Here is a 25520-nt window from a genome sequence, read left to right on the forward strand (position 1 = left end):
GTTCCCAGGCTCAGCGCAGCTGTGGGTTGAAAGTAGAACTTAGTCTCTCCATGCGCGCACCACAAGGCGGACACCTCTCTCTCCCCTCTCTCTCTCTCTCTCTCTCTCTCTCTCAAACTCTCAGTCGGACATGTGGCTGGGTAGTCCCGACCAAATTTCACTTGTTTGGACCGCTATAGTTGGTTCCGAGGGTGTTGACAAGTTATTAGCTGCGGTTATACCGTCACAGGTAAACGTGATTTCCCCATTTTAATTTTCCTTTGGTAAAATTAGCCAGGGTTTTGCTTACCTAGGTAAATGAAACACGTACCTAAAGAATTCAAGGAGGTAACTCTCACGGGAGAACATGCATGGCTCTGAATTTCTAAGAGTTGGAAATACGTGTAAACACGGCATTGAAAATTAAAAGTTTCGACAAATATCGATATCAAAGAAAACATGTGAACCTCTGTACTCGCATCCAAGGCCGAAAAGAATTTAAAAAAGGTTAATTAGCAGATCACGCACTGCACGTGCACACGTTTACCTGGGAAAAGTGTTATAATTCCCGGCCCAGGCGCCGTCCACACTGACCGGGGTAAATTTGAAAACGCATCTTTTTTTCTCCGGTTAGGCCAACCGTCCATACTGAACCGGCGTTTTCGGCCGTCATCGAAAACGGAGCTTTTCAAAAACGCTCTCCAAAGTGGGTATCGTTTTCAAATTTACCCGGGCTAATGTGGACGAAAAACATTTTACGCGGCGTTTTCAAATTTCTCCGTTTTCAAATTTACCCGGGTCAGTGTGGACGGGGCCTCAGTCACTCAACCAGATAAATTTAACTCGGTGAATTTTCCCGAGGTAAAATCCGTAACACGTAAAAAACATACTTTCCCAAGGTAAATCTTTTATTGGAACGGGGGGTCAGTACTCCCCTTGTGTGACCTCATTCAACTGCAGCTATTTTCAGTGGCAAACCCTACGCTAGAATTTCGACTCGGTCATTAAGACTGCCGAATTTGTGTGAAGGTACCTCTTTTCCTCTCTCCTCCGCAGAGGCCTTTTATTTTTTTGTACGGGCAGCGGAGCCTGCTTTTCGCCTTCCACCACTGAAGGAGCCTCTGCGGAGGAGAGAGCCTCTTCTCCACGCCTATAAACAACGGTCGACCAAAAAAAAAATTCAGCGCCATTAATTCCAAAGTTTACCCCCGAACGTGCCCAAAACCACAACCCGTCCAGGAGACCGAGAAATTTGGTCTGTATTCAGGGGACTTACAGATAACCCAGATCAAACCCAAGCTAGCCTGCGTTTACTACAGCTATCCGTTAACGAGAAAAAAAAAAAGCATTTGTGAACATATGACGAAATAAGTGAAAACAGGCTCCCGGTAAAAAAGTGCAATGTAGGTTTCGAAAAATTATGCTGCCCGAATTTTGCGAGCCAAGCAGATTATTGGGGTACAATGATATTTTTTATGAGTTATAACACCTCAGTTATAGAAGTAGCCTAATCATAATGTTAACAATTTATTCGAATACTAAATATCCAAAAGAAAAATTAAGCTTATACCAACGAAAAAGAAAACCCATTCCAAGACCACAACGATCAGCGACATCGTGTTCTCACAAGATACGTCGAAGTACGGCAAAATGGGGGCTGAAAGAGTAAAGGCTAATTTTCACCCTGCGATTTGTCGGCCGATTTATAGTTGGCTCATTCAAAAAAGCAAATTTTATCGCTTCAATTTGTCAGCCCGATTCGGCCTTGTCTTATTTGAGTTGCTCGGATGCAAATCAGCCCGATTTTTAAAATCTGTTGCACTGTGCGAAATGCATTTTTAAGTCCGGCCGTTTTACCGTGACAAATCGCGGCGGCGTAGCGTTCGACAACAGCAGAAAATGGCGCGAAATTTACTGAAAGTCATTCAATATCCAGTCTCTGATTGGCTGAATGAAATGCCACCCGCGCTGCTTTCCTTCGCGCTGACAACTCGCTGACAACGAAATGTAGCTACATCAGTGAAGAACTATATTTAAGACAATTTTAATTAAAACGGGCTTGAAAATATTGTACATTTTTTGCCATATCTGTTGTATAATTGCTACAATTAAGTACATTTTTATGTACAATATTAATCGCATTGTATTGCTTCCTATTTACACGTTTCTATCTTAGGTACAAACAATCGTATTTTTGAGCAGGCGGTCAAAAAATGAAAAGTCCATCTCTTTTTTGATACAAATTCCTCTGTCAAGCTCAATTAACCATTTTATCTTTCAAAAAAACAATTAAGAATTCCAATACATACAATCTAATAACAACATTGCCCATAGCAGAAATTCAATTATACAATATAACAATAAATCTTGGCATTGCCAATGCAGGGTAAATTTGTCTAATTTTATAACAATATATAACTAACTCAGCCCTGCTTAGTTTTAAAAATTTAAAATTTAAATGTACATGGTTTGCTGAAAAATTCATGATTGAGATATGTGTTGAATTCAACCTAAGCCAATATATATTTTTTCTTTTGTAAAAACAATTCAAATGAATTAAATTCGAAATTAAATGAAATTCCTTCACATTTATCATTGTGGTAATTAGCAAAAAAACAAGATAATTAAAATTGTTTTTCTGTTTTATATATGTAAATGACTATACTGTATTGTATATAAAAATGCGTATTTCATTATTTATGAGCCTTTTCTGTGAGGGCAGAAACATAAAACTTCGATTGCATAGATAATTATGCATTTTTTTACCCAAGCCAAATATCTAAATCTACAGATGGAAGATAATTTCAGGTATTTGCCCAGCAGACACAGAAGTACCGTTAGGGCTAGTATGTTCAATAAATGTAAATGTCACCCCCTCAGTTTCTACAACCGGAAACCCGTCCCTTCCACTTTGAGAACAAGGTCCCTGCAGTAGCAGGTTAATTGTGTACACTACATTTTTCTCGATCAAATGAGGGCTGTCAAATAAAATGTCATGCAGTGTAGAGCTTGTATCAGATGAAAAAGCCCTTTTACGCTCAGCTAGGACTTTGGTTTGTTTCAAAAGTTCCACACAGGACGTATAATCGCCTTCAACTTTGCCAGCACCGTACACCGCTATACCTTTCACGTAGACAGGCCGGTCGACCATGAATTTAATCGCGTCGCATTTTCTTGTGTCGCAAAACCAATCGTTTCCACAACAGCTTTTAAATCGTGAACATCTCAAAGTTTTCTTTAGCAAAGTTTCTCTGGGAGTTCGTGGAATTTTCGAGAACTGAAGTTTGGTTTCGTGACTAGAGAAGAAGTACAAGAATATATTGGTTGTTTCTTCGTACGAGAGCAGCCCAGATCTTGCAACTTCGTCGGCAAATTCTAACGGAGACATTAAAGGAAACCTTATGTATTTCATAGCTTGAGAACAGACTGCCCTCTTGTTGTCGGCAGTTGCTGTAATTCCCTGTCGAAAGCATTCATTCTCGGACCAAGAATTGACGGCTTTGAAAATTTGAATTTCCTTGGTCGATATTGTACTTCGCTGTACAAGAAGCGACAAAGTTTCCACATCAAGATCAGGAAATGTCTCTGACTCCAAAACCTGTGTTGTGTACGTGTCTATCATCTCCCAGCACCTCTCTTGAAGTTTTTCTTTTCCTAAATACCTTGCATGACACAGAACCGTTAAAGCATTCTCCGGGTTTAAACTCGCCTCGACAAAATTGATGCACTTGGCTGCAAGAACTGGGACCATGTACTTTTCTGCCAAGTAAAGCACTCCCAGAGCATTATCCAGCGTCAAAACTGCTTCGTCTGTGTAAACGAAACGCAAAAGTTCCATAAAGCATTCAACATCGGAGTCGCTAACGGCCACGTCGGCCTCTTGTTCAGCCATTCGACCGTAAAACATGGCGAAAAACACTGGACTACTAATGGCCAAAACGTACTTATGGCCCGGAATTCGAACTTTATCTTTCCCCACCAAGAAGTGTACATCGCTAAGTATCTCGTTGTTAAACATGAGCTCGTTTCTTTCGCGAACTGTCGTTGCTTTAAGCTGGCATTTCTCGAAACTTGGAAGCTCACTAGCGGCCGCCATCTTTGTTGTTGTTTGGTCGCAAATTTTTTGAATGAACAAAAGATTATGTAACTCGCTTTGACTTGTGGGTAATTGAAAGTATGTCACGCAACAGTGATCGACACGCAATCAACGGCGATAGTCACGATAGGAAAACTCCGTTGAAAAAATACGACATACCGTCAGATGGATCATCAGATGGATGGCCAAAGGGGAATAAAATAAATCAATGATTTATACTTGAGAGGCCATTTTGAAAAGACCAAATATCAAGAGCTAGATAAGGGCGGTGACTAGCCACCCACACAAATTTTTTCCCCCATAACGTAAACGCAAATTAAAATCAATGTGGGAACTATTGTAGTTCAAATCGACGACTGTTATTTACATGTATTTAAGTTAACTACACGCTGACCTACTGTCTACAAAACATTCCCAGGAATTATTCTCCCCAAAGCTCACAGACTTCAAGAGCCTGATATCAGTTCGAGAGACAATCTTTTTTCTCTCTCTTGGTCAGTTGTTTTTCATTGACAATGTATGCTAAAACATTGCTAGTGTTTTCACTGATGTCTCCTGTCTCCCATTTTCTTTTCCTCCTTCACAGCAATAAACCAAATTTACATCAACAAGTTCAGGACGGATTAGGGACTGCGGGTCCCTTTCAACTTTAAGTTCTATCTTTTATCTTCAGCACTCTGAATGTCTCCAATGCTCGAAATATTCTTCTCTTATAATAACTTATTGCCACTGATGCATTTCTTTTAATGTAAACACGCTTCAAACTCCAGCGACATTTTTCGAACACAACAAACGTGTGGATTTGATTTTCAAGAAGCAAGTAGTGTCATAGACTTGCACCATCTACTAAATCAGCCTGAGAGTTTGGTGATGCAACTGAAGTCAGGGATGAATTTTTTTATTCTAGCAGTCTGTATTGATACTGTTAAAGGGACCGTGTCAACGGATTTTAGCCAAACTTAAGCATAGGAAATGACCACCAAATTCGTTTAAATATATAAAATAACATCTTAAAACAGTGAAGGAATATTTAAATAACACACCAAATGCAAAAGAAGGTACAGATGGCCAAAAGTGACGAAGATTGAAACGGATTGCGATATGGGTTTTTGAAAAGTGATCCGGCGGCACAGTTTTCAAAGTTAATCTAGTTTGCTTGTAACTTTAAATTATAACGCCGGGAAACATATTTGGCAGCAGTGAACCTATGGTTTTGTCATTTAGAATCATAAAATTAATTTCTTTGCAAACATTTAGTTTCATAGCGGGTGTTGGCAAAATTTAATAACATAAAATTAACTTAGCCGTGACACAGTCCCTTTAAGAGAAATATGATTTTTTCAAGTCATGAAAATTAAAGAATCGTGGCCATTACAACTGGATAACCTTTGATTGGCTTTCAAATGTGTACACCTGTCTTCAAAAAGTCGGCTAAATATTCTTGCTGAAATATTCTACATTTCAGAAAACTAGGCTGTTCTTCGCGATCGCAAACAGCAGTATCTTTATTTCTTAACTATTTAAAGACTGTATATGACTACGTTAATTATCATTATTTTTATCACGAAACCTCCTGACGAAACTATATGATGAGCTCATTCACCGTTTCAGTTGAAACTGTTCACGTTCATAGAATGGTAATCTAACATGCAATGAGCGAATTTTGCGCCGTATACGGCCACGTTATCTGCATAATTGACAATTATAGTCCTCATTACTTAATTCCCGGGACCGTGAACTCCGTGCAGGAAATGCCGAACGTCTCTGAAAGTCTGATCTTTGTCAAAAGGTTTTTCTTTTCACAAAACAGATAGCGCAGATATGTCATTTTAGGTAACCTTTCCGCTACAGAGGGCATGCCCTTCGTACTGCTGTCAATTAAATAGTTTTATTTCGCCGTAAATGACAAAAAATAGTCTACAGAAGAAAACTTTATATTGAATTTTATATTTCCCTTTCGTCTCCCAGTAAAAAAATAGTTGAAGTGCCGCGAGTGGGCGGATAGATTGAGTAATTCTTTTTTTGAACAAAAAAGCTTTCAACAGGTTTTTAAAACCCTTTCAGTTCATAATTGAGATTTGTTGATCATATTTTTAAGTACGTCTTTAATTTCGAGTTGATTTTGAAGGATTATTGCATTAAAACAGATTTGCTTTATTTGTTCCTAACGGAAGCGTAATCGTAACGATCTAGTCATTGGAAATTTTACACAGTGGTTAAAATTCCACTACTCTGTAAAAAACAATTAATTATCCTGCGTTTTTTAAACGCGTTACAAGTTTAAAATTCTCGTTTTCCTTCGCGTGCAGAACTTTGACAAGTTTTCGTAATTGCTTTCTTCATTAACGAGGAAGCCATCAACATTTATCTGATAAAATACTCATCTTTGCTCTCAAAGACAATTTTCAAGTGCATAAGTTATTCGCGATAAGTGAATTATAAAGAAAAGACATTCAACCTCTTGTTTAAAAGTAAGAATGTTTGTAAAAAATCAATTAAACTCTCTGCTCGCGGAATAAAACTGCGCTGTTCATCTGTAAACTTCCCGTGGGCTTCTTTACAAAGGTAATCGAGGATTATTTTAAAATCTGTGATTTTTAATGAAAGAGAAAAACGCTTTTAAAAGTTCAGAACTCACTGACCCTTAAGCATTGTGAAATGCATGCCTTCAGCGAAATGCCCTTAATTTTATAAAGTGACACACAAATGATCCTGAAAAATGAAATGAATGATAGTCTTTTCGTCTGAATTATCAATGTGCTTGTAAATTTACCTGTTATCAGGTTGATCAGCCGAGTTTGACAGACTAATAGTTAAAGTAATCGATTAAGAGTTGTGTAGAAGTCGAAACATTTACAAACTTCTGCCCCTCCTACGTGCATTACTCACAGAACCGCAGATAACTTTTTTCCTTGAGATAAACAAATAACGCTAGAGAAACGCTTTAAAAGGAGGGGCATTACAAAGGTAACAAAGCCAGCATTTCAACTTCTTCGAAAACAAAGTTGAGTGAAAAATATTGTGACAAAATGGCTTCTTCAAAGGTAAGAAATCGTCACCGTTCATGCAGTACTAAGCGTGCTAGAAATGAACGTCGCACTACAGTTTACAGTTTAAGACGTACTTAAAAGGCTAATCCTCATGCTAGAAAAACTGTATAATGGTTAGCACATTTGTAGCCGGTAGCACAAGTTGTTGCTAAAGAAAGCGGTGTAAAAAGGTTCGCAGTACGATTTATTTTGCACTGAAATTGGTGGTTCGACGGATTAGGAAATCGATGGACCGCCCTCCTAAAGCTAGCGAGTAGCCAGATGCATCACAACTGCATCCTGCTCGTATACGTCGCTTCGATAGATTGGTCCAGGGCTGGCTGATTCAGAGGACATGCTCTCCAAGATACCTTTTAGCCATCAGACTCTAGCAAATGAGGTTCCTTTGATTTGAGGTTCCTAAAGTGTTGCTGTTCGCGCGACGACACGCGGACAGACCGCCCGCCAAGTGAATGAATGAAACATAAAAATAACCATACAACATGCCAGAAAAAACTTGAAAGAAAGTCGTAGAGAAGTAGGAAACTTAAAATTGGATCAGGTCGACTAGGAATGCAAAAGTCATGACTTCCGTGAGGCTGACAAAAACCTAAAATGATCGTTGAGAACATTTTCAAAGCCGAATAGTAGATGACATACATTCTTGTTTAGAAAACTTGACTGACAGGCCATAAATGACATAAATAATCTGAGTTTATTCTATGAAAATCGCACATGGTCAATGATAATTTAGGAATTAGAGAGCAAAAGGTAAAGTTGTGAATCTTCACTGATTGACGACTCTTAGTGTCTTCTCATTTCGCGGTGGACGACATCACAAGGATAAACCTTAGCTCAAACTCCTCAAAGCCGCAAATTACTGTGTTAACTGAATAAATCCCATTACCGATCGGATAAAGTTAATTACCGTTATGTTCTATGGATCATCAAAGAGTAATGACATTAATTCAATTTTCCAGGCTATTTAACCGCAATCGTAGCTCTTTCACAAGGGAAACTCTTTTTCAAAGGAGAATGCTGGTCAAGACGGTTTGTGCACCGGCCTCAAGATTCGGTGGTTTGGGTTCGTTCTAGGCTATCCGCCGGGTCTTAGCCGGTTTTGTTCCGGGAGAAAACACTTTACTCTCACAGTGACTCTTTTCAAGCAGGTGTAATTTTAGGGCAACCTGAAAAAGGGCGATAATTTACAGTGGGCTATAGAGCGATTTTCACTTGAGTGTCGAAAGTAAATTGCGTTTGCTTTGGTTTTGCATTACTACGCTTAGTGATTGGCTTAAAACTTTCGCGCCACTTTCTCGGCCAATCAGGAGTAAAACCAAAACCAATCGTAACTCGCTCGCGCACGTTTTCCCGCGCTTCATGCCAGCTACGTGTATTTGCTTCGAGTTTTGATTGGCTCATTGGATTGTCTGTGTCCTTTGTGATTGGCCAGAGTAATTACTTTGGTTTTGGTTTTACGACACTCAATTGAATACTGCTCTATACAACGCATTTATAAAGAGTAGTTGCTTTCATGCTGCAGAAATCAACAGTGTGAAGTTTTCTTTTTGTCAACAAGAAATAACTCCAACAAGGTGTTGATGAAGAATTTTTTTTCTCTCTTTCAGATTCCACTGTTTTTAAGTGTTACTCTTATGCTGACCCATATGACAGCGGGCTCTCCTCGGCCGATTGACGTGTTAGATCCCAGTGTAGAGGAAAACGTGTTTCCACCTCTGGAATCAACCAATGGCACGTTGAGGTAAATAAACTTAGGAAAATGCCTAACAGGCTTGAGATACGTATAAGACTAGACCATCAAGTAGCAACAGAACACTGGAAACTAAACCCATGGGTCCAATTGCAGGCTTGTTGTGTCCATAGTGCATTGATGTTTACTTTCCGTACTATTGCGCGCGAAGACAGCCTAGAGCCATGTAAGCAAAGCAATAAAATAGGTCTGCAATACGTCCGTGCAATTTGAGATGAACGTTTATTCGTTTGTCTCACGATGGAGTCACTTTGAGGTGTTGATCGCGATGTTTCGACTGGTATGCTGCTAGTCTTTATCAGGTACTGAGCTTGATTGTTTGTGTGACGCTATCTGTGTGACGCTGTCTATTGGTGTATTTCGGTCATTACTGTGCAATCGTATATGTAATGCTGAATGTTAAGTGCCAGTTAAACAGGTTCAAGCAAGACATGATAATAAATTGGTATGCAATGCACACGCACGTTTACATACGCAGTCTACGCACACGACACTTCATTTTTAGCTCTGTCTTTTACAAGTGACTGTATACTGCACTGCAATTACAAGCTGAAAATATTTTATTTGGCAATGCGCAGTTTTTATCGAAATGTATTAAAGGGTAACAGACATACAAGAATATAATAACCGAACAAAACAACCAAAAGCTCTCATGGCACATTATTTTATTCTGTAGTCACAAGAGAATCCAACAGAGGAAGCTACATCAGACCTACGTTCTTGCTGCTCGACTGTACAATTTCACACTATGTAAAAATCTGGAAATCATTATCGATTTTTCTCTCCACAGTGCCTATTCTGATACTGTGAAGCGCGGATTCATAGACAACACTCGCGCCTGCCAAGAGGTCTACTCACGACTGGACCCCCGAAAATACTTCGACACCAGAGATATCTTCATTCCCAGGTTTGTCTACAGCGTGAAATGCGAAGGCAATCCAAGTAACCCTCCGACCTGCGGTGTGACGACTGGGAGAATGCGCTGTTTGACGCGAATGGGAAACGTGGAATTCATGCGCATACCGCGTGGTATTGGACAGTGCTTTCGACGCAGGCGCGTGACGATTTCTGACGTGCCCGTGGGATGCTACTGCGTGTAGGCTATCACAGAGCGTCCAAGAGCAATCCGGATACTTTATTTCCCTCAGAAAAAAATATTTAATAGAATGTTCAATGTAATGAGACTGAGAACAAAAGCAGTTGTGTCAAATAAATAGAAAATACAGCATCCAGTTCCATCGTTTACTCTTTGCGCATGTAGCTAGCTCGCTTACTTAGGGTGTTCGGGACAGAAAAATACTTTCAGTCGTCAGCCTCATTTAGGGTAGTACACGAATAAAATCAAAACAATGTCATACTGTGCTGGCGGTCTTAGCCTGTGAACAGGCTCTCCGGTCGAGGATGGGGCGAAAAGAAAGCGGGAAGAAAAAGGAGAGGGGTGGGGAGGGGACAAGGAGAGAAGGGAAGAATGGAAAGTCTCTTCTCGGCTCGCTTCGCTCGCCCATCAGATCGGGAGCCTGCTCGCAGGCTAGGTGGTCTCGATCGATCAGCCATGTAAAGTGGTATCATTTAGGGGCAATAAAAGCTTAAGAGACGCCCATTCTCGTCCCCAGAAAAACTAACCAATCAAATCAACCGTAGTAATACCCCTTACAACAAAGGGATTTTAAAACGGTTGATTTGATTTGCCAAATTTAAATTTCCTAGCCAATCGAATCATGTGTCACCATAGCCTCCTGCCCCAGTCTCTGCCGGGTAAGAGGGACAAGCGGCTCTGGGGACGAGAATGGAGGAGACGCCCAGATTGGTCTCCTTAAAGGTGTCTATTTTCATTCCAATTTAACGACAAGCATCCTCATATTAATACCCCGAGGGATCCAAACCCTCGGAAAAAACTGAGAAACTTTTTTTTGCTTTAATTTTACTTTTAATAAATCTCCTACTTCTGTTTACCCTGTTGTACACAATTGCCATTAGCTATTTTAAAACTATATTATTTAGTAACTAGGTTACATTGAATACAATCTACTACTCATTTCACTTGCATTTCAATGCAGGCTCAAGTTCATAATCGAGTTTTTTCCTCTACAAGGTTACCTTCAATCACCATTGAATGGCCGAATCAAACGAGAACGATGTCGACTTAGTGACTTAGCTTAATGATTGGTTTAAAAAACTCGCGCCACTTTCTCAACCAATCAGAAGTAAAACCAAAACTAACCTTGACACGCTCGACACACGTTTTCCCGTGCTTTGTGTCGGCTACATGCAGTTGCTTCGAGTTTTGATTGGTTCACTGGATAGTCTGTGTCCTTTGTGATTGGCCAGAGTGATTACGTTGGTTTTGGTTTGCGACACTCAACTTAAAACTGCTCTATCATCACGCTCGGTAAAAAGCGAGTCAATATTTACCTGTCAAACAAACAAAACTCTTGTCGCTGAGCGCGTCACAAGTTAAAATCTAGTCCACTCTCGTTTTCGTGTGATCTGGCCTTTAGTTCTATTTAAGGTCGCATGACCAATGAATTATCTACTGTTCTTACTTAACACTACAAAAAGAAAAAAATCTTAGAACTCGTCTAACAAGTACTCATTCTATTTCAGTGCGTTTTTTCAAGACAAATATAGTGATATTTCACATACCGTTACAAAACTAAGCTCTAATTTTACTTTAAAACCGATAACATAGTTATCTACTTGAATATATAACCTAAAATACGCTATCTACGATAACGAATTATTGAACTGCTACAGAAAAAAGGTGTGTTTAACACACTAAACGCAGAGTTTTTCCAACGTTTCAAAACGCCTTTTTACCTAACTTGAAGTTTTTTCATATATGTACTGCTAACTAAAAACTACGTTCTAATTTTAATTTTGAGCTAATAATTTATTTGCCTACTTGAATACAATAACCTAAGATACACAAGCTACGGTTATGAATTTTTTACACTGTTACAGAGTTAAGGTGAAGCACACCAAACAAAAAGTTGATCCCGTCCAGGTTAACTCGAAAAACTGCAAAGTGACGTCACGTATCTCAAGGACCTTGCTGGCGCCTCACGCTCCCTTAAAGGGAATGCCCAGCCTGCCCCTGGTGTTATAAACTAAAACTCGAAAAACTGCTCCACGCGCCCATACACGTCCACTCTCCAGCGGTAAGACTGCCAGTTGTCTATGTCATGCGCACGAACAACTCTGACTGCTTGCTCTTCGGACCCAATCTCTGCGCGGACGTTCAACGGGGTGCCATCATCACGAGTTAAACTGAAGGCATCTAGCTTCAGGACGGAGGCAATCTGCGAAGTACAAACATACATATCACATTGTGTCTTTACTTTACATCTACAGAAGAAGTAAGAACTTGTTAACCTGAATTTCAGGTATTAAGAAAAGTGAATTGATATGAGCCAAAAAATACCTTTGAGTCACGCCTTTTTCCCCTTCTGTCCCCCTCCCCTCCCTCTCCTCCCCTCAGGAAGGCCTGTCCAGAAATGAACAAGGTATACATGTATGTATTGGTTGGCCACGCGGGGTTTGCAAAGTTTAGCTAACAAGCTTTTCAATAGTAACAAAAAATCGTTAAAATCGTAAATTTGTAAAATCCGCAATTTTCGCAAATTTTGTAAAATCCGCAGCGCCGCTTTGCCAAAGGGTGAAAATTTTAGCGGAAAATCAATAAAATTGTAAAATTTGCAATTTTCGCAAGACCGTTACTAAAAATCGTAAAATTTGTGACAAAAACGTAACTGCGTGCATTTCTGAACATAAGTGATAGTTAGAAACTGTAGTCAATAAACTAGCACTATGTTGACCATTGTAAGAACACTCAAAGAGTTTTTGCTTCCATTTAAGGCAATCAGAAAACCGTAAGCAGTCTCGCAGACAGTTATCACTCAAGCCTGTTATCATAGGTTCTAGAAGGGGAAGGGCTTATCATTTTTTTATTTTTTTATTTTACCACACAAACAAAAAATATAATTATGAAGAAATAGATAATACAAATCAATATACAAGATAACAATTAATATTAAATAATAAAGATGGTAATTTTTTTTATTTTTTTATTTTTTTATTTTTATTATATAATTAATATACAAGACTACAATACAATATAAGATTATTTAAGATAGAAACAAAATGGCGAGGGAACCTAATAATGAGTAAGGGATCAAAAAGCCGGGGGGGGGGGGGGGTTAATAGGGATTTTATGATTCGTATGAGCCGTATGACCTAGAAAAAATAGTTATTAATCATCATACATTTCCATGATGTTCTTCTCCCAGACTGCCATAAGTTGTGGTCGGCCTTTCTCGGATGGTAAACACCAATGTCCCGGTGCTGTCCTTGATGTGAAGCTTGGTAAGATCTGAGATACGAAAGAACAACAAGCATAAAATAACAATATATTGTCCTGTGAGATTCATTTCTTTTAATGTCAACAAATTATCAAACAAACGAATGAATGCATGCATGCATGAGTGAATAAGTGAATGAAAGAATGAAATCTCTTTAAATAGACCTCTTTAGCTTTTGTCCATTTCAGATCATTTGATGTTCTCTAGGGAATTTTTCTTTATTTATCTTATTTATCATGCATTGTTATGTGAATATGTGGATATGTTTGAATCTAAAAGAAGTAATTCTCAAACGTAAAATCACGTGGTCTGAATTGGGACAACAAACAAAGGAAGCTAAAGAGGTCTATTGGGTTTAACAGAAGGCAAATTACTGGTACATGGAACCGGACATGGAAAAGAGAGTTATCTTGGAGGTAACCAGTGATCAGTTATGCAGCATTATTTTTTTTACCAAATATTCTTTTATCAATAATCAGTAAAACAGTGGAGTTTCTTTACAATTGGAGCAATTTGCAACTTTTCTTCAGTTCATCAAAGAGAATATGTACTTTCATGTTGTGCTGTTTGTGTCTGAAAATTTTTTGAACTTATCACAAACAAAACGCCAAATCTTACCTGTGATGGAATATGACCACTCTGGAGTCACAGAGGCTGCCGACATTGGTTGCATGCTAGCCATGTCTGCATCACTAAGTATTTGACCTAAAATTGGAAAAGAAATTAAAATTGTTAAGTCTGACTTGAGACTACAATCAACAAGCAATGCACATAAAGTTAACAAGTCTCTCCCTTCCCTCTCCTTTCAAATGGCCAACTGTATTAAAAGGTCACTGGGAATTTTCTTTTTGGGGGAGGGGGGTAGAAGGCACATTTTTGCTGCCAGGGACTTCCCTATTAAAATGAAGGGGGTGCTCATTGCACCTTTTAAGGGGTAAAATTTGTGGATTGGTACTGATAAGTAGAGTCTGTGTCCAAGCCATGAGGCTCATACAGCCGGAGCTTATCCCGGTTTCCGTAGCATTAAGCGACTAGGAGTATTGCTACTCCCCCCTGGATGGGATCGATGCTAATCCATCGCAGGATTACCCCCCAGCAGTAAATTTGCCGGTACCCATTTATACACCTGGGTGGAGAGAGGCACTGTGAGAGTAAAGTGTCTTGCCCAAGAACACAATGCAGCGCCCCGGCCAGGCCTCGAACCCGGGCAGTTCGAGTTGGAGTCAAGCGCGCTAACCATTAGGCCACCGCGCCTCCCGGATTGGCACTGATAGGGTGCTTAAACACCTTAAATGGCCACTGCTAGAGTTGTCGGGGTACCTTTTAGTTAGAGGCCTTTTCAGTTTTGGAAAACTGGACATGGACAATTTGGAAGGGGAAGTGAATTTTACAGAGATACTATAGGGACACATTTTGCATGATTTTGTACATTCACTTTGGTAAAGTATTTCTTTGCCGTTTCCATTGATTTAAGGTTCTTTTGTACTTGCAAAAAGTCAGTGTGACATCTCCCATAGGGAAGGTTGCATTGTTTCCAACAACCAAATGAATTTTTACATACAGAGAAACAAACATGCAAAATATAAAATACTGCACCTATAAATTGGTCAACATTAAAATCTTCTGTATTAAGAAGGTTAACATCATTGTCATTCACATCACAGCTGTCAGCTATTTCACTCATTAGTCTCTCCAACTCATTTCCCTCAAGGCTGAGAAATAACTCTGACAAACAACACAACACAGAAATTATCAACTGGTCTGGTGGTAAACCAGTTGTTAAAACCACATGAAGGAAAAGATATGTTAGCCACAATTAAAAGCTAATAGGTTATCCCCCAATCCCCCTGAAAGTTTTCCTCGGGACATTAAAAAAGGTCTTGATGTAGAAACAAATTCTTCTAAGGAGAATTATAGAAAATACATGAAAGACAGTTGGGAGAATTTCAATGCTTTGTTCTTACCACTTTGCAATGACTGAAGTTGTTGTTCTGCAGACATGTCTAGACCTTGCCATGGTCCCGCCATAAAAATTGCATCTTCACCTTCACTTTCATCTAGCCCCTGAAAACCATTGCTGCTGTCGTCATTGTGATCGCTGACGTCGCTGTCACCCTCATTGTCATCCTCATCATCATCGTCATAATTTCCTATGGCACAGCCAGTTGTGAAGGGATCTGAAGATGGGTCTGATACCAGGGACCCTGTTTCACTGCCACTGGTGTTGGAGCTGAAGCTGCTCTCTTCGTCAAGATCCAGCGTGGGTTCTTCGCGGGAGGGTAGTGTGATATATGGGACACGTGGTGCTGCAATGAAATGCAAATTCTTGATTGATCTACTGTAGAAATGTAAACTGTCATAATACAAAACCCCAGGGTAGTAAGACCTCCAAGATGCGTGAATGTGTCTAACACTGGTTTTTAAACAACTGACTGGGACCTGACAATTAAATTGAGTTGGTTCTCTGCTGGCTCAAGAAGTCTTCTCCTACTTAAGGTGGCTTTGACAGGTCAGTACTACGAATCTTTATCAGTTGATAATACAAAAATGGTATCAAATAAATGCCCAACGATTGGTGAATATGTTTTGGTTATTTTATTGACTTCACTGGTTACCATAGCAATAGTACAACCTGTTAAAAACACCCTTAATTTTTGTCTTTCAGTGCTTATAACTCAAAAATGAGCTCGGTGACCCCTACTTTTTATTGTTGAGTTTAAATCAACATGTTAAGATACAACTTTCTGCAAAGTTAAAAAGAAATTCTACAGAGCGGTTTTAGAGCCAGTAGAATTTTTTTTAACTTTGCAGAAAGTTGTATCTTTACATGCTGATTAATGTTCAAAATAAAAATAGTTTTGCAAATGGCAACAATTAGCTTTGATGCATGCTTGTCTGTGGGACTACAGATCATATGATATGTGATGGTCATCACCTGACACAAACACTTGGTGCCGTAGAAGTTCCGCCGCTGTAGCTCGTTCAGCTGGTGCAAGAACAAACCCTTGGCTGAATAAATCCTCCACTTCAGGGCTGCATGATGGAGACTGTGGAGGCTCAGATGCTGTGCCAATCTGTGAGAAAGAAAAAAAAGATTACGACACTGTAAAATTCTGAAAATATTAAGCCCCGTGTTAAGTTTTGCTTGAAAGGATCCTTTTTGGGGGTGAGAGATAATATTTTTGAGAGGAGTTGGAGTTTGGAAGATTTTTATTGGACAGAATAAAATATATGCATTTCAGAAAATGGCTGACGGGATATTTCCCAAAGTATCATATGCTCTCTTTCTCCAAAACAAACAACAGAGCTGTAAAGGAATATTGCACAGAAAAACTTGACATAACCTAATGACATAAAAACTTGTCGCAAAGATCCTGAAACCGAAAAAATTCTGAAATACCGGCATGTCAATCTCATGAAAAGTTATGGCTAATTGAAGTTTGAATTTCCGCCACTTTTTTACTAAAAATAGCTCAAAATGGTGACAAATTCAAAATTCAATGCACCTGATAACTTTTGTTTGGATTGATATTTTTCAGTTTCAGGATCTTTGCTCCAAGTTCTTTCAGAAACTGTCATAAAATGTTCCATATTGATTTTAAAAAAAATTGGCGCCATCTTTGTGACGTCATTTTCCTGCCAAAAAATTTGAAATTCAAAAAACAAAAAGACAGGATTTTTCAGAATGATGAGTTCTATACTTATGCAAAATTTCAGGTAGCCGGTATCAAAAACGAAAAAAAAAAAATAAAGGTGAGCGTTTTGGGGTCACTTTGTGACCACCATGGTAGTTCAACCGAAATGGTGTTTTTTTTTGGAAAACTTTAAATAGAACGGCAAATTTATTCCCAACCATGTTCCAGGATTTTTTTAGAAAATGGTAAAGAACTCCAGGTCTGTGGAAACATGGAAAACATTTTCTGTTTCTTAAAAATACCTTAAACAGTAAGGAACCATGGCAGAATTCCATCCAGGGTGGTTTCCCTGCTAACATTTGATGAAGTAGGCACATCAAGCTCCAAATGTCAGCACTGAATGAGTGGTATTCACTTCGGCAAACCTAATGGAATATGCAACTCTTAAAAGAAGCTCAAGGAAGCTGCGGTTCACATTTCAACAGAAGCACATAAATAACTATAGCACATAAGTTTGTCTTTTTGATAATCTCAACACACAAGTGATTTTCCCTTCTTTTCATGGCCGCCGCAGAAACACTCATGAACTTAAAAAAGCTGTGAAAACACTTGTCTATGACTATTGTTCCTACAGCATTTCTTATTCTCCAAAACTTCCACTTGCGTTCCTATAATTCAAAAACACACAAGCTTGCATATTATCCTATCTCACAATATGTTTCATACCTCTGGAGCCATGAAGGCTTCTGTACCTCTTGGATTATTATCTTGTAGATAGCTGTCACACCTGATACTCATTCCAAAGTCTGCTAGCTTCACCTGGTGTCCTGTTTCATCCAAGAGCACATTTCCACCTGTGTATAGAACTTAAAATCTTAATTCACTTCACATGCTACGTTATAACAACCACACAATGTCACGCGGCATAATGAATGCATGATGACAAAGTGGCCTGTACATAAACCAAATCTTAAGTAGTAGAAATCATGCAGTTAACTGACCTTTGATGTCACGATGTAGTATTCCTTGAGAGTGCATAAACTCCACAGCAGAAATAACCTTGCCGAGAATGTGGACTGCCAACAACTCATTCATTCTTCCATACTCCTCCACAACACCATCCACAGAACCCCCTAAAAGAAATATCAATCTTGTAGTGGTTGTTTGACATAAAGAGGCACATTCAGAAATCTTTCTGACAACAGTTAAAACAACTTATATGATGGCAACATAAAGGCTGATTTATGGTACAAAGGGTTCGTACACTTATTCAGGCCAAAAATTCAAGGACTTTTCAAGGACTTTTTTTCACGAAATTTACCCCAAATCAACCATTTCCAGTCTGTTGTGCCGTTGATGTGCTTGCTGCAGAACTAAAAAAATCGCTTATTTTGGTGGTCTTCTCATTGCCTTGAAGCCTTTTGACGTTCAATAAAAAAATCAAGGACTTTCAAGGATCGAAAACCAATTTCAAGGACTTTCAAGGCCTTTCAAGGCGCGAGCAAACCCTGGGTACAACACTGCTCTTGTCATGCAAAAATCACATAAAACCAAGTCATTACATCTTCTGCTACTATGATTGCTGTAGGGTTTTTAAACGTGTTTCAGAATCCTACACATTTTCATGCTCTCCAAAACAATGGTAAGCAAATTGTGGGATTGATTTACATAAATTAATTTGTATTGACTTGTCGTAAGCCTGTTGCATGCAACAAAGTTGTACCATCTAAATCAGCCCTTTAAATGTACATGTGGTTAACTAGTGACCACTCTCTACTATGAAATCAATAAACATTATTACAATTAGATTCCTACCGCTCATGTACTCCATGAAAATGATCACAGTCTGACAGTATTTCACAGCACCATATAACTCTAATATATTTGGATGCTGTCCAGAGAGACTGCCCCATATTTCTATTTCATCGCTTTCAAATTTTTTCCCAGGAATCTAAAAAAAAACAATAATATTAAAAAACATTCCAAAATTAAGCAACTCAGGAGAAACACTGAATATGCATGTCAGACGCACATATTTCAGTCATTTAAATGTTACAATGGAAAGGAAAAAGCACATTACTGATTATGAAAGAAAAGCTTTGCAGTAGGAAGGAATTACCGTATTTACTCAAATAAGCGCTGGGGAATTACTTGCTGAATCACACAGTCAGGTGTGCTCTATTTATACTTGCAAATGCTTGTGGGACAACGCTAAACAGAGAAAATTAATACAATGGGATGGCCTTAGTCTACTCTTTTTTTGGCATGAAATAGACTTCTTTTTAATGCCATTCACGAACTGATCTGGGTTTATTTCATTCAACATTCTGAACGCAATAAATATTTGAATGCATAAGCAGGAATTTATCCGGCCAGGCAAGAGATGACATAATGAAGGAAATTCATCTCATGCACACTTTGTTATTCACGCAAACACAACAGGAGTGTTTCTCAAGTGACTGCTATGTGTTGCGCTGTGCCTTTCTGGCCAATATCTGAAAGAGGTGGTCAACATTAACTGCACTGTTATAAACTACTTAAAGTTTCTTGTTTGTAAATAACTTAGTACCTTTTTTATAGCAAACAGAAATTCTGAATGCAAATCAGTACACAGAAAACAGCGACCACAAGCGCCCCCTCCGATAGACCTTACACTCCTCCAGTGGATTTCTTCAAGATATGTCCCATCCTCACCAACACTTAACTTCTCCTGAAAATGAACAAATAACCAGTACTTTTAACAGATTGACTATTAACTAAAATTTATTTACTGCAACCATAACACCAGGCTTCACTCCGTGATGCAAGTCTAAGAATAATAAGGTCTCTCTCCCAATATTACCTTGTTAAGGGGCCAAATGACTTCCCCCCTTTCCTCCTGCGTAGTGCGGCCTGCGGTCTGGCTTGTATCTCTCACAGGCATGCATGTTGCACTTAACGGAGCAACAGACCCAGCTTGCACATCATCTTCATGCTGCTCCTGTTCTAACTTAATATGCTCAGTGACAGTAGGGCCTCTTGCGACTTGGAGATCTGGTGGTCGGTCAACATGATACTGGTTCCACGCCCCTGACGAGTCATGCAAAGATTCTCCACTGAATGACGCTGAGCTTCCATCACTTGGCTGGTGGTCGGCACCTTCATGAAATTCTGCCTGCTCTAGTTGTTTAATAAGCTCGTGGAAATCAGTAGTAGCTTCAGCAAAACTGGGTTGACTTTCTTGAGCAGTGGGGGTTGCTGGTGGAGTGCGCCTGAAGAACAGCTGATCATGCTTATAGTTCCACTTCCTGTTGTCAGGAATACTGCTTGTCTTGGCATATTCTCTGATGTAGTCGCACTTTGGGACAACACACTGTCCCAGTGGAAGACGACACCTTGATGCATGGTACAAGAGGATGTTTTTAAAGTGAATGCATGTGTCACACCCTCCCAACACACGCATATGGCAATTCTGTGAGTGGTCAAGGAATCCTTGGATTTCTTGACAAGAGGCTTTGTCACATTTCAACCACTCATTTTCAGAATTCAAGTTTCGACGACATTTGAAAGCTTGATGCAAGCGTTGTTCTGCTTCACTGTGTTCAATTTCTCCAGCATCTGGATTTCGGCAGTTAAACTGAAAAACAGGAATAAGACGAGGACAACTTCCATTTTAAAATAATGTTTGATACGCTTTAGGCATATGGGGATAAAGAAGTTTCTGGTAATTAGTCAGAACAGCCCAATTACGATATTTTAAAATTCACCCTAAAACAGTAAACATCACTATGAGGCTCTCGGGAAACCCCACAAACTCTATTGTTTATTCCCCGGAGCCTTGTACTGAGGTCTATTGTTTAAGGCTGAATTCAAATATATCAAAATTGGGCTAATTTTTATTGCTTGGTGGTTGGCTTTTGGACTCTATATGTGCTGCTTGCTGTGAATTCATTTTAAACAATGTCACAGGTTTTTAGGCCTGATGTTCACTTCCCCGTTTTTATCCTAGTAGAAGAGCTTTTTCATTGCAAAACAAGCATCAACAAGAGTCAGATAGAAGTTTACAATATCATTTCTGGTTTTGGTTTCTAACTGATCACCTGTCTTGTTTCAATGATGAATAAAAATTATGTATAAATTCAAGTACCTGATCACTTAGGAAAGGACCACAAGCTCCTTCCTGTAACTCAGTTGGTAGGTCTGGCAAGACACGGGATGCTTCAGCAATCATTCTGGCTCCAGTAACATCAATCCTGAGACCCTAAAATACCATACAGAAGACTGATAATATAGAACTAATATAAGGGCAACTAAAAATATGGCTAGTATCATTATTGTAATGTAGGTTGCCAAGGATTCCTAGGTTTCCCCAAAAATTTACTGGACAATCAGTAGTCTCTGTGAGAGTGAAGGATCTTAATTTGCTCAAAAATACAACACAACAACCCTGAAGAAGGTTTGAAGCCAGACCTATGACTTAGACTTGCATGTCTTCCAGTGGTAAGATTTTGGCAAAAAACATTTGGTTTGCAATTTAAAACATGCAAGGCAGCTACACGTACATCTTGCTGATTAGCAAGTCATCACAACAATACATGTAGAACTAACCTGGCTAGTTGACTTCTTAGTACTGTCAGGAGCTGGTCCACCAACAGAAATGTCCTCAGACATTTGAGAAAGACTGCGATTCTCCTGATTATCATCATCATCATCATCATCCTCATCATCATCATCATCACCATCATCTTTTTCATGCAGCTCCTCTGGCTTTTGCTCATTTTCTTTCTCGTTTTCCACATCACACTGAATGTCACCCTGGCAACCACCTGTGGGTACATTCTTCTTCTTGTCATCATCACCATCATCTCCTCCGTTACCATTACTGCTGCGGCGAGAGCTGGTGCTTTCCTTCTTGGACACCAGTGCAGCTGTTTTCCCTCCATCTGAGGCTGTCTGGCATTCTTTAGGGTTTGAAGCCTTATTACCCTGAGTGGTTCCAGTATCTGATGGAACTGTGGCTGGGGTACTCATGGAGTCTCGATTATACGAGTAATCATCGTCTTTATGACTCTGATCTGCTCGCTGTTGTTCGGGCTCTTCGTTGTCATCCACACAACACTGGCCATCTGCTTGGCAACCACCAGTAGGAACATTCCGCTTCCTGTTATCATCCCCGTCATCCCCTCCACTGCCACTGCTGCTGCGGGAGTAGTTGCTACTTCCTTGCAGGCTTTTGGAAGCCTGTGATGTTTGTTTCCCACTGTCTGGGAGTGTCTGGCCTCCTTTCTGGGTCGCATCACTACTTTTCTCCTGTGTGGTTTCACCATCTGCAGGCTGTTTTGTTGGTGTGTGCATGGGGCCTTGATTGGAGGAGGCTGTTTTTAACTTGCTGGTTTCTTGCTGGAAACAGGGCCAGCCATGCTCCTCTGGTACTTTCATTGCTTTTCCAGTTAACGGCACATGTAAGTTCATACTATTAATAAAGACAAAAGCATAGCAAATTACTAGTCAAAGTAGTTTCAAAATGTGCCTATCTCAATTACTTCCTCTATAATTTATGTTGCTGAGTAATTTTAATAACAGGATTAAACTGTGGTCCATAATTTATGGCATAGATCACAAATTGAACAATTCTAGCACAAAAAATTACTAATCTCTTAATCAGAAGTCAATCAACAGATTTCTGTGCTTCACAAAGGAACTTCAAACAATACATCAATGAACTTCCTACAATTAGTTGTCTTATATCTTTTTAACAACAATAAAAGTTCCGACAGGTGATAAAAGAACATTTTATTGGAATCGTCACATAAAACAAATAAATATGAAACAAATAAATAGTATTCAAATGTAAAAAGTATGCAACAAGTTCTGTAATAAACACGCCATCTTTCCACGTACTGAGTCGAAGTGTCATTTCTGAGAAACCTTCTGAAGAAGGGAAAATTCCCAGCGAAAATTCCCCGCACAGAAAATTCTTGCAACAAATTCCACGTCCCACGATAGAACTTGGTACAAATTTTGACTAGGACAAGGAAATAGCCTTTCTGGTGATTGTGTAAATGTTGGAATATTTAAAGCTTCTGACAGAAGCTTTAAATATTCCAACATTTGCACAGTGCAAGATAAAAACACGCTCTAAAATATAAACTGAAAGGATTCCAACTTACTCTTCGTCGCCAAGATCTGTTCCTTTCCTCGACGAAATCCCCGGTTCACCAGCAGGCCAAAACGATGGTAACGCTTAATCAAGACAAAAAGGAAAACACGGGGGTGAATTAACAATACAGTAAAGGAAATAGTTTGTGCGAAATTCAATTAAAATAATGTGACAACATACCAAATCCAGGGAAAAAGCTATTGCCCTCCTTTTTTACAGCGATATTCAGGTTTTTGCTTTCATAGGTTGTTGCTAGCTGCGACATTATGTCCTGTATTCCGGGCAACGAGAATTTGTCTTGCAAATCGAAACGATTCTTAACATTCTTAACATGTGAAACGCCAGCGTGTGCAGTGCATTCGACGGTCTTCACCACAGACTTGCTTTCAAATGCAAAGTCACCGCGATCATCGAGTTCGATCAAGCGTTTGGTGCTTTTCAGGTCGCGTTTACCAGTGCTAAACACATAAGGTTTGCCACTGTCATCATCGTGTACCTCTGATGAGTATGAACAGCGATTTTCAGGATTTTCAGCGCCAAGGTTTTTCCAAAGTTGACTTCCTGTTTGCGCGGTACAGAGAAACAAGTACTGTATTCCAGCGCACAACGATTGAAAACACAAACCAACCAGTAACAAGGGATTGTGATTTAACAAGAAGGATGCATAGAGGATGAAATGGTAAATGTCTGCTGTAGTAGACGAACAACGTTGGCTTCCTCGCAAGGGAGCCATTTTGAAAATGTAGCAATCGTGTTTGTGTTGGTATCTTTCATTCACCAGAATCGATCATGTGACCAATGACGATGTATCACGTGAAGGGGGGAGTCCCGCGCCAAGGATGAGTAACATAATATCGAACTGGGTCGAAGTCGTCGAAGGATCTCGAAGTAATTTCGATATTATTTCTTTTATCGTTTTCATTGTGAACAAAGAAGAAACGCACCGATCCTGAGCACTACGGTAGTTCCAGAGCTACACAGGACCCAACACTGCCCGCCCCTACCCATACATAGCTTTAGGCCCAGATTCGATTCCGGCCATATGTGGGTTGAGTTTGCTTTTTTTTTCTTCCCTCCTGAGAAACCAACATTTCCAAATTCCAGTTCGATCTAGATTGCAGAATACCCGACCCAGCCAGAGCAATAAGTTAAATCTACTGCTCCCGTGGTCCATCAGGGAAAAACAAATAAACAAACAAAAAGCAATTATTTTTTTGGTTAACTTCCGCATTCCCGTAATAGTGGGCAAGGTATTTTGCAATCTAGCAGGGAGTGAGGACCCGCATGTAAACCTGCTTAAGCTGATGCGGTTTCCTCTCTAAATATAGTAACTTTTTATAGCTTTTGTTGAAGACTGCAAAACTGTCTCTCTTTTCTCTCAAAAGACTGTGGCGGAAGCTAGAAAAAGGCGCAAAGCACTGCATTTGACCAGGGCGCGAGTGAGACTTGCGCGCCTCATGCAAGTGGAGCTCGCGAGCGAGGTGAGAGAAGTATTTTTTATAATTGTTTTATGATTTTGGTTTAATAATCAGTTGGTTTGTAGTCCTCAAATGTTTTGTTTCCTTTTTAGACCTCGTTCGCACCTTGTTTCATGTTTAGCTGTTACTCATTTCCTCTAGATACACAAATCCTGCATGATCCACCACGGCCAACAACAACCTTAAAAGTTCGCTCATAATCCTCAAGTCTGCGACATAGACTTCTTGCTCTCGTATGACTCTCTCATCCTCTCGGCCGCCATGTTGTTGTTAGCCTCGATGTCACGCTCGCGGGAAGGGGTCAACTCATGTTGGCTTACATGGAGTAGTGACTGCAAAGTAGACTTGAGTCGCCAAAACCCCTGGGCCAAAACCGAAATTTGGGGGAATTCTTGTATCGCGGCCCCACCCACTTTCTTCTTCTGTCCTGACGACTTTCATCGATGAAAACACGAATTTATGCAATGAAACTGCAAAAAAAGCAGACAGATGGTATGTGACCGATTTTTTGCGCAACAAAAATGAGCATTACATAATTTAACCATTGGTTTTTAAAAAAGAAATGGAACGAAAAGTCGAGTTTTTCAGTGGATGTAAATCATCGCCTTTTTTCAAAAAGCTACCTTAAAAATTTACTTAGGAGTTCTCAGTAAAAGTAAATATCCAATGTTACACGTAAAATGCATCTCAGGCGACTAGAAAAATACTTCCATAAGTCAGAATCGGAGAATTCTTTGGACTCCTGTTATATTTGTAACGATATACTTTCCGCCAGTTGACAAACAGAAATGTTTATTTATAACGGTGAATTTTGTCGGGACTCGGCTAAATATATTCTTAATTACAGCAAGTCGTTTTTTTTTTGTGCAAAAAGGTAGTGTGGTCTCGTAAAGCATGTTCCGAGACCAGAAGCAGACCAACCATCACAGACCGTCTGATCGCTATTCTTTTGGAACTTATTGACGAAACTGGGCGAGGTATTATCAAAATAACTATAGAGTAAGAAAATAATTTCGCTAATTTTGTGTATCTGGC

At 39.5% G+C, this 25520-nt stretch overlaps 2 protein-coding genes and 1 pseudogene across 4 annotated transcripts; 1 reads left to right on the top strand and 2 right to left on the bottom strand.

Moving 5' to 3' along the window:
* The first annotated feature begins 127 nt into the window (after positions 1-127).
* On the top strand, positions 128-10108 carry LOC144659610 (uncharacterized). Of its 2 annotated transcripts, none has more exons than XM_078520078.1 (3): positions 128-229; positions 8733-8866; positions 9666-10108. In XM_078520078.1, exons 1-3 carry the CDS (start codon positions 131-133, stop codon positions 9973-9975), a joined length of 543 nt encoding a protein of 180 aa, XP_078376204.1. In that variant the 5' UTR covers positions 128-130; the 3' UTR covers positions 9976-10108. The 2 variants fall into 2 exon arrangements, with proteins under 2 accessions (XP_078376204.1, XP_078376205.1); XM_078520079.1 differs by lacking the exon at positions 128-229 and adding an exon at positions 6956-7119.
* LOC144659598 (BTB/POZ domain-containing protein 6 pseudogene) lies at positions 1990-4081 on the bottom strand (annotated as a pseudogene).
* Positions 10109-10795: 687 nt separating the features above from the next.
* On the bottom strand, positions 10796-23781 carry LOC144659591 (uncharacterized). 2 transcript variants are annotated; one of them, XM_078520059.1, is made up of 16 exons: positions 23188-23781; positions 23018-23090; positions 21456-22320; positions 20995-21108; positions 19711-20484; positions 19438-19578; positions 18684-18819; positions 17870-18001; positions 17595-17722; positions 17171-17293; positions 16169-16307; positions 15198-15539; positions 14830-14958; positions 13852-13938; positions 13138-13244; positions 10796-12174 (listed from the first exon to the last, which is right to left on the bottom strand). In XM_078520059.1, exons 1-16 carry the CDS (start codon positions 23738-23740, stop codon positions 11983-11985), a joined length of 4035 nt encoding a protein of 1344 aa, XP_078376185.1. In that variant the 5' UTR covers positions 23741-23781; the 3' UTR covers positions 10796-11982. The 2 variants fall into 2 exon arrangements, with proteins under 2 accessions (XP_078376185.1, XP_078376186.1); XM_078520060.1 differs by lacking the exon at positions 14830-14958.
* Between the last annotated feature and the right edge of the window lie 1739 nt (positions 23782-25520).

This window comes from Oculina patagonica, chromosome 7, assembly GCF_052425735.1.
Source record: "Oculina patagonica isolate OP01 chromosome 7, crgOcupat, whole genome shotgun sequence".
Taxonomy (NCBI): Eukaryota; Metazoa; Cnidaria; class Anthozoa; order Scleractinia; family Oculinidae; genus Oculina; species Oculina patagonica.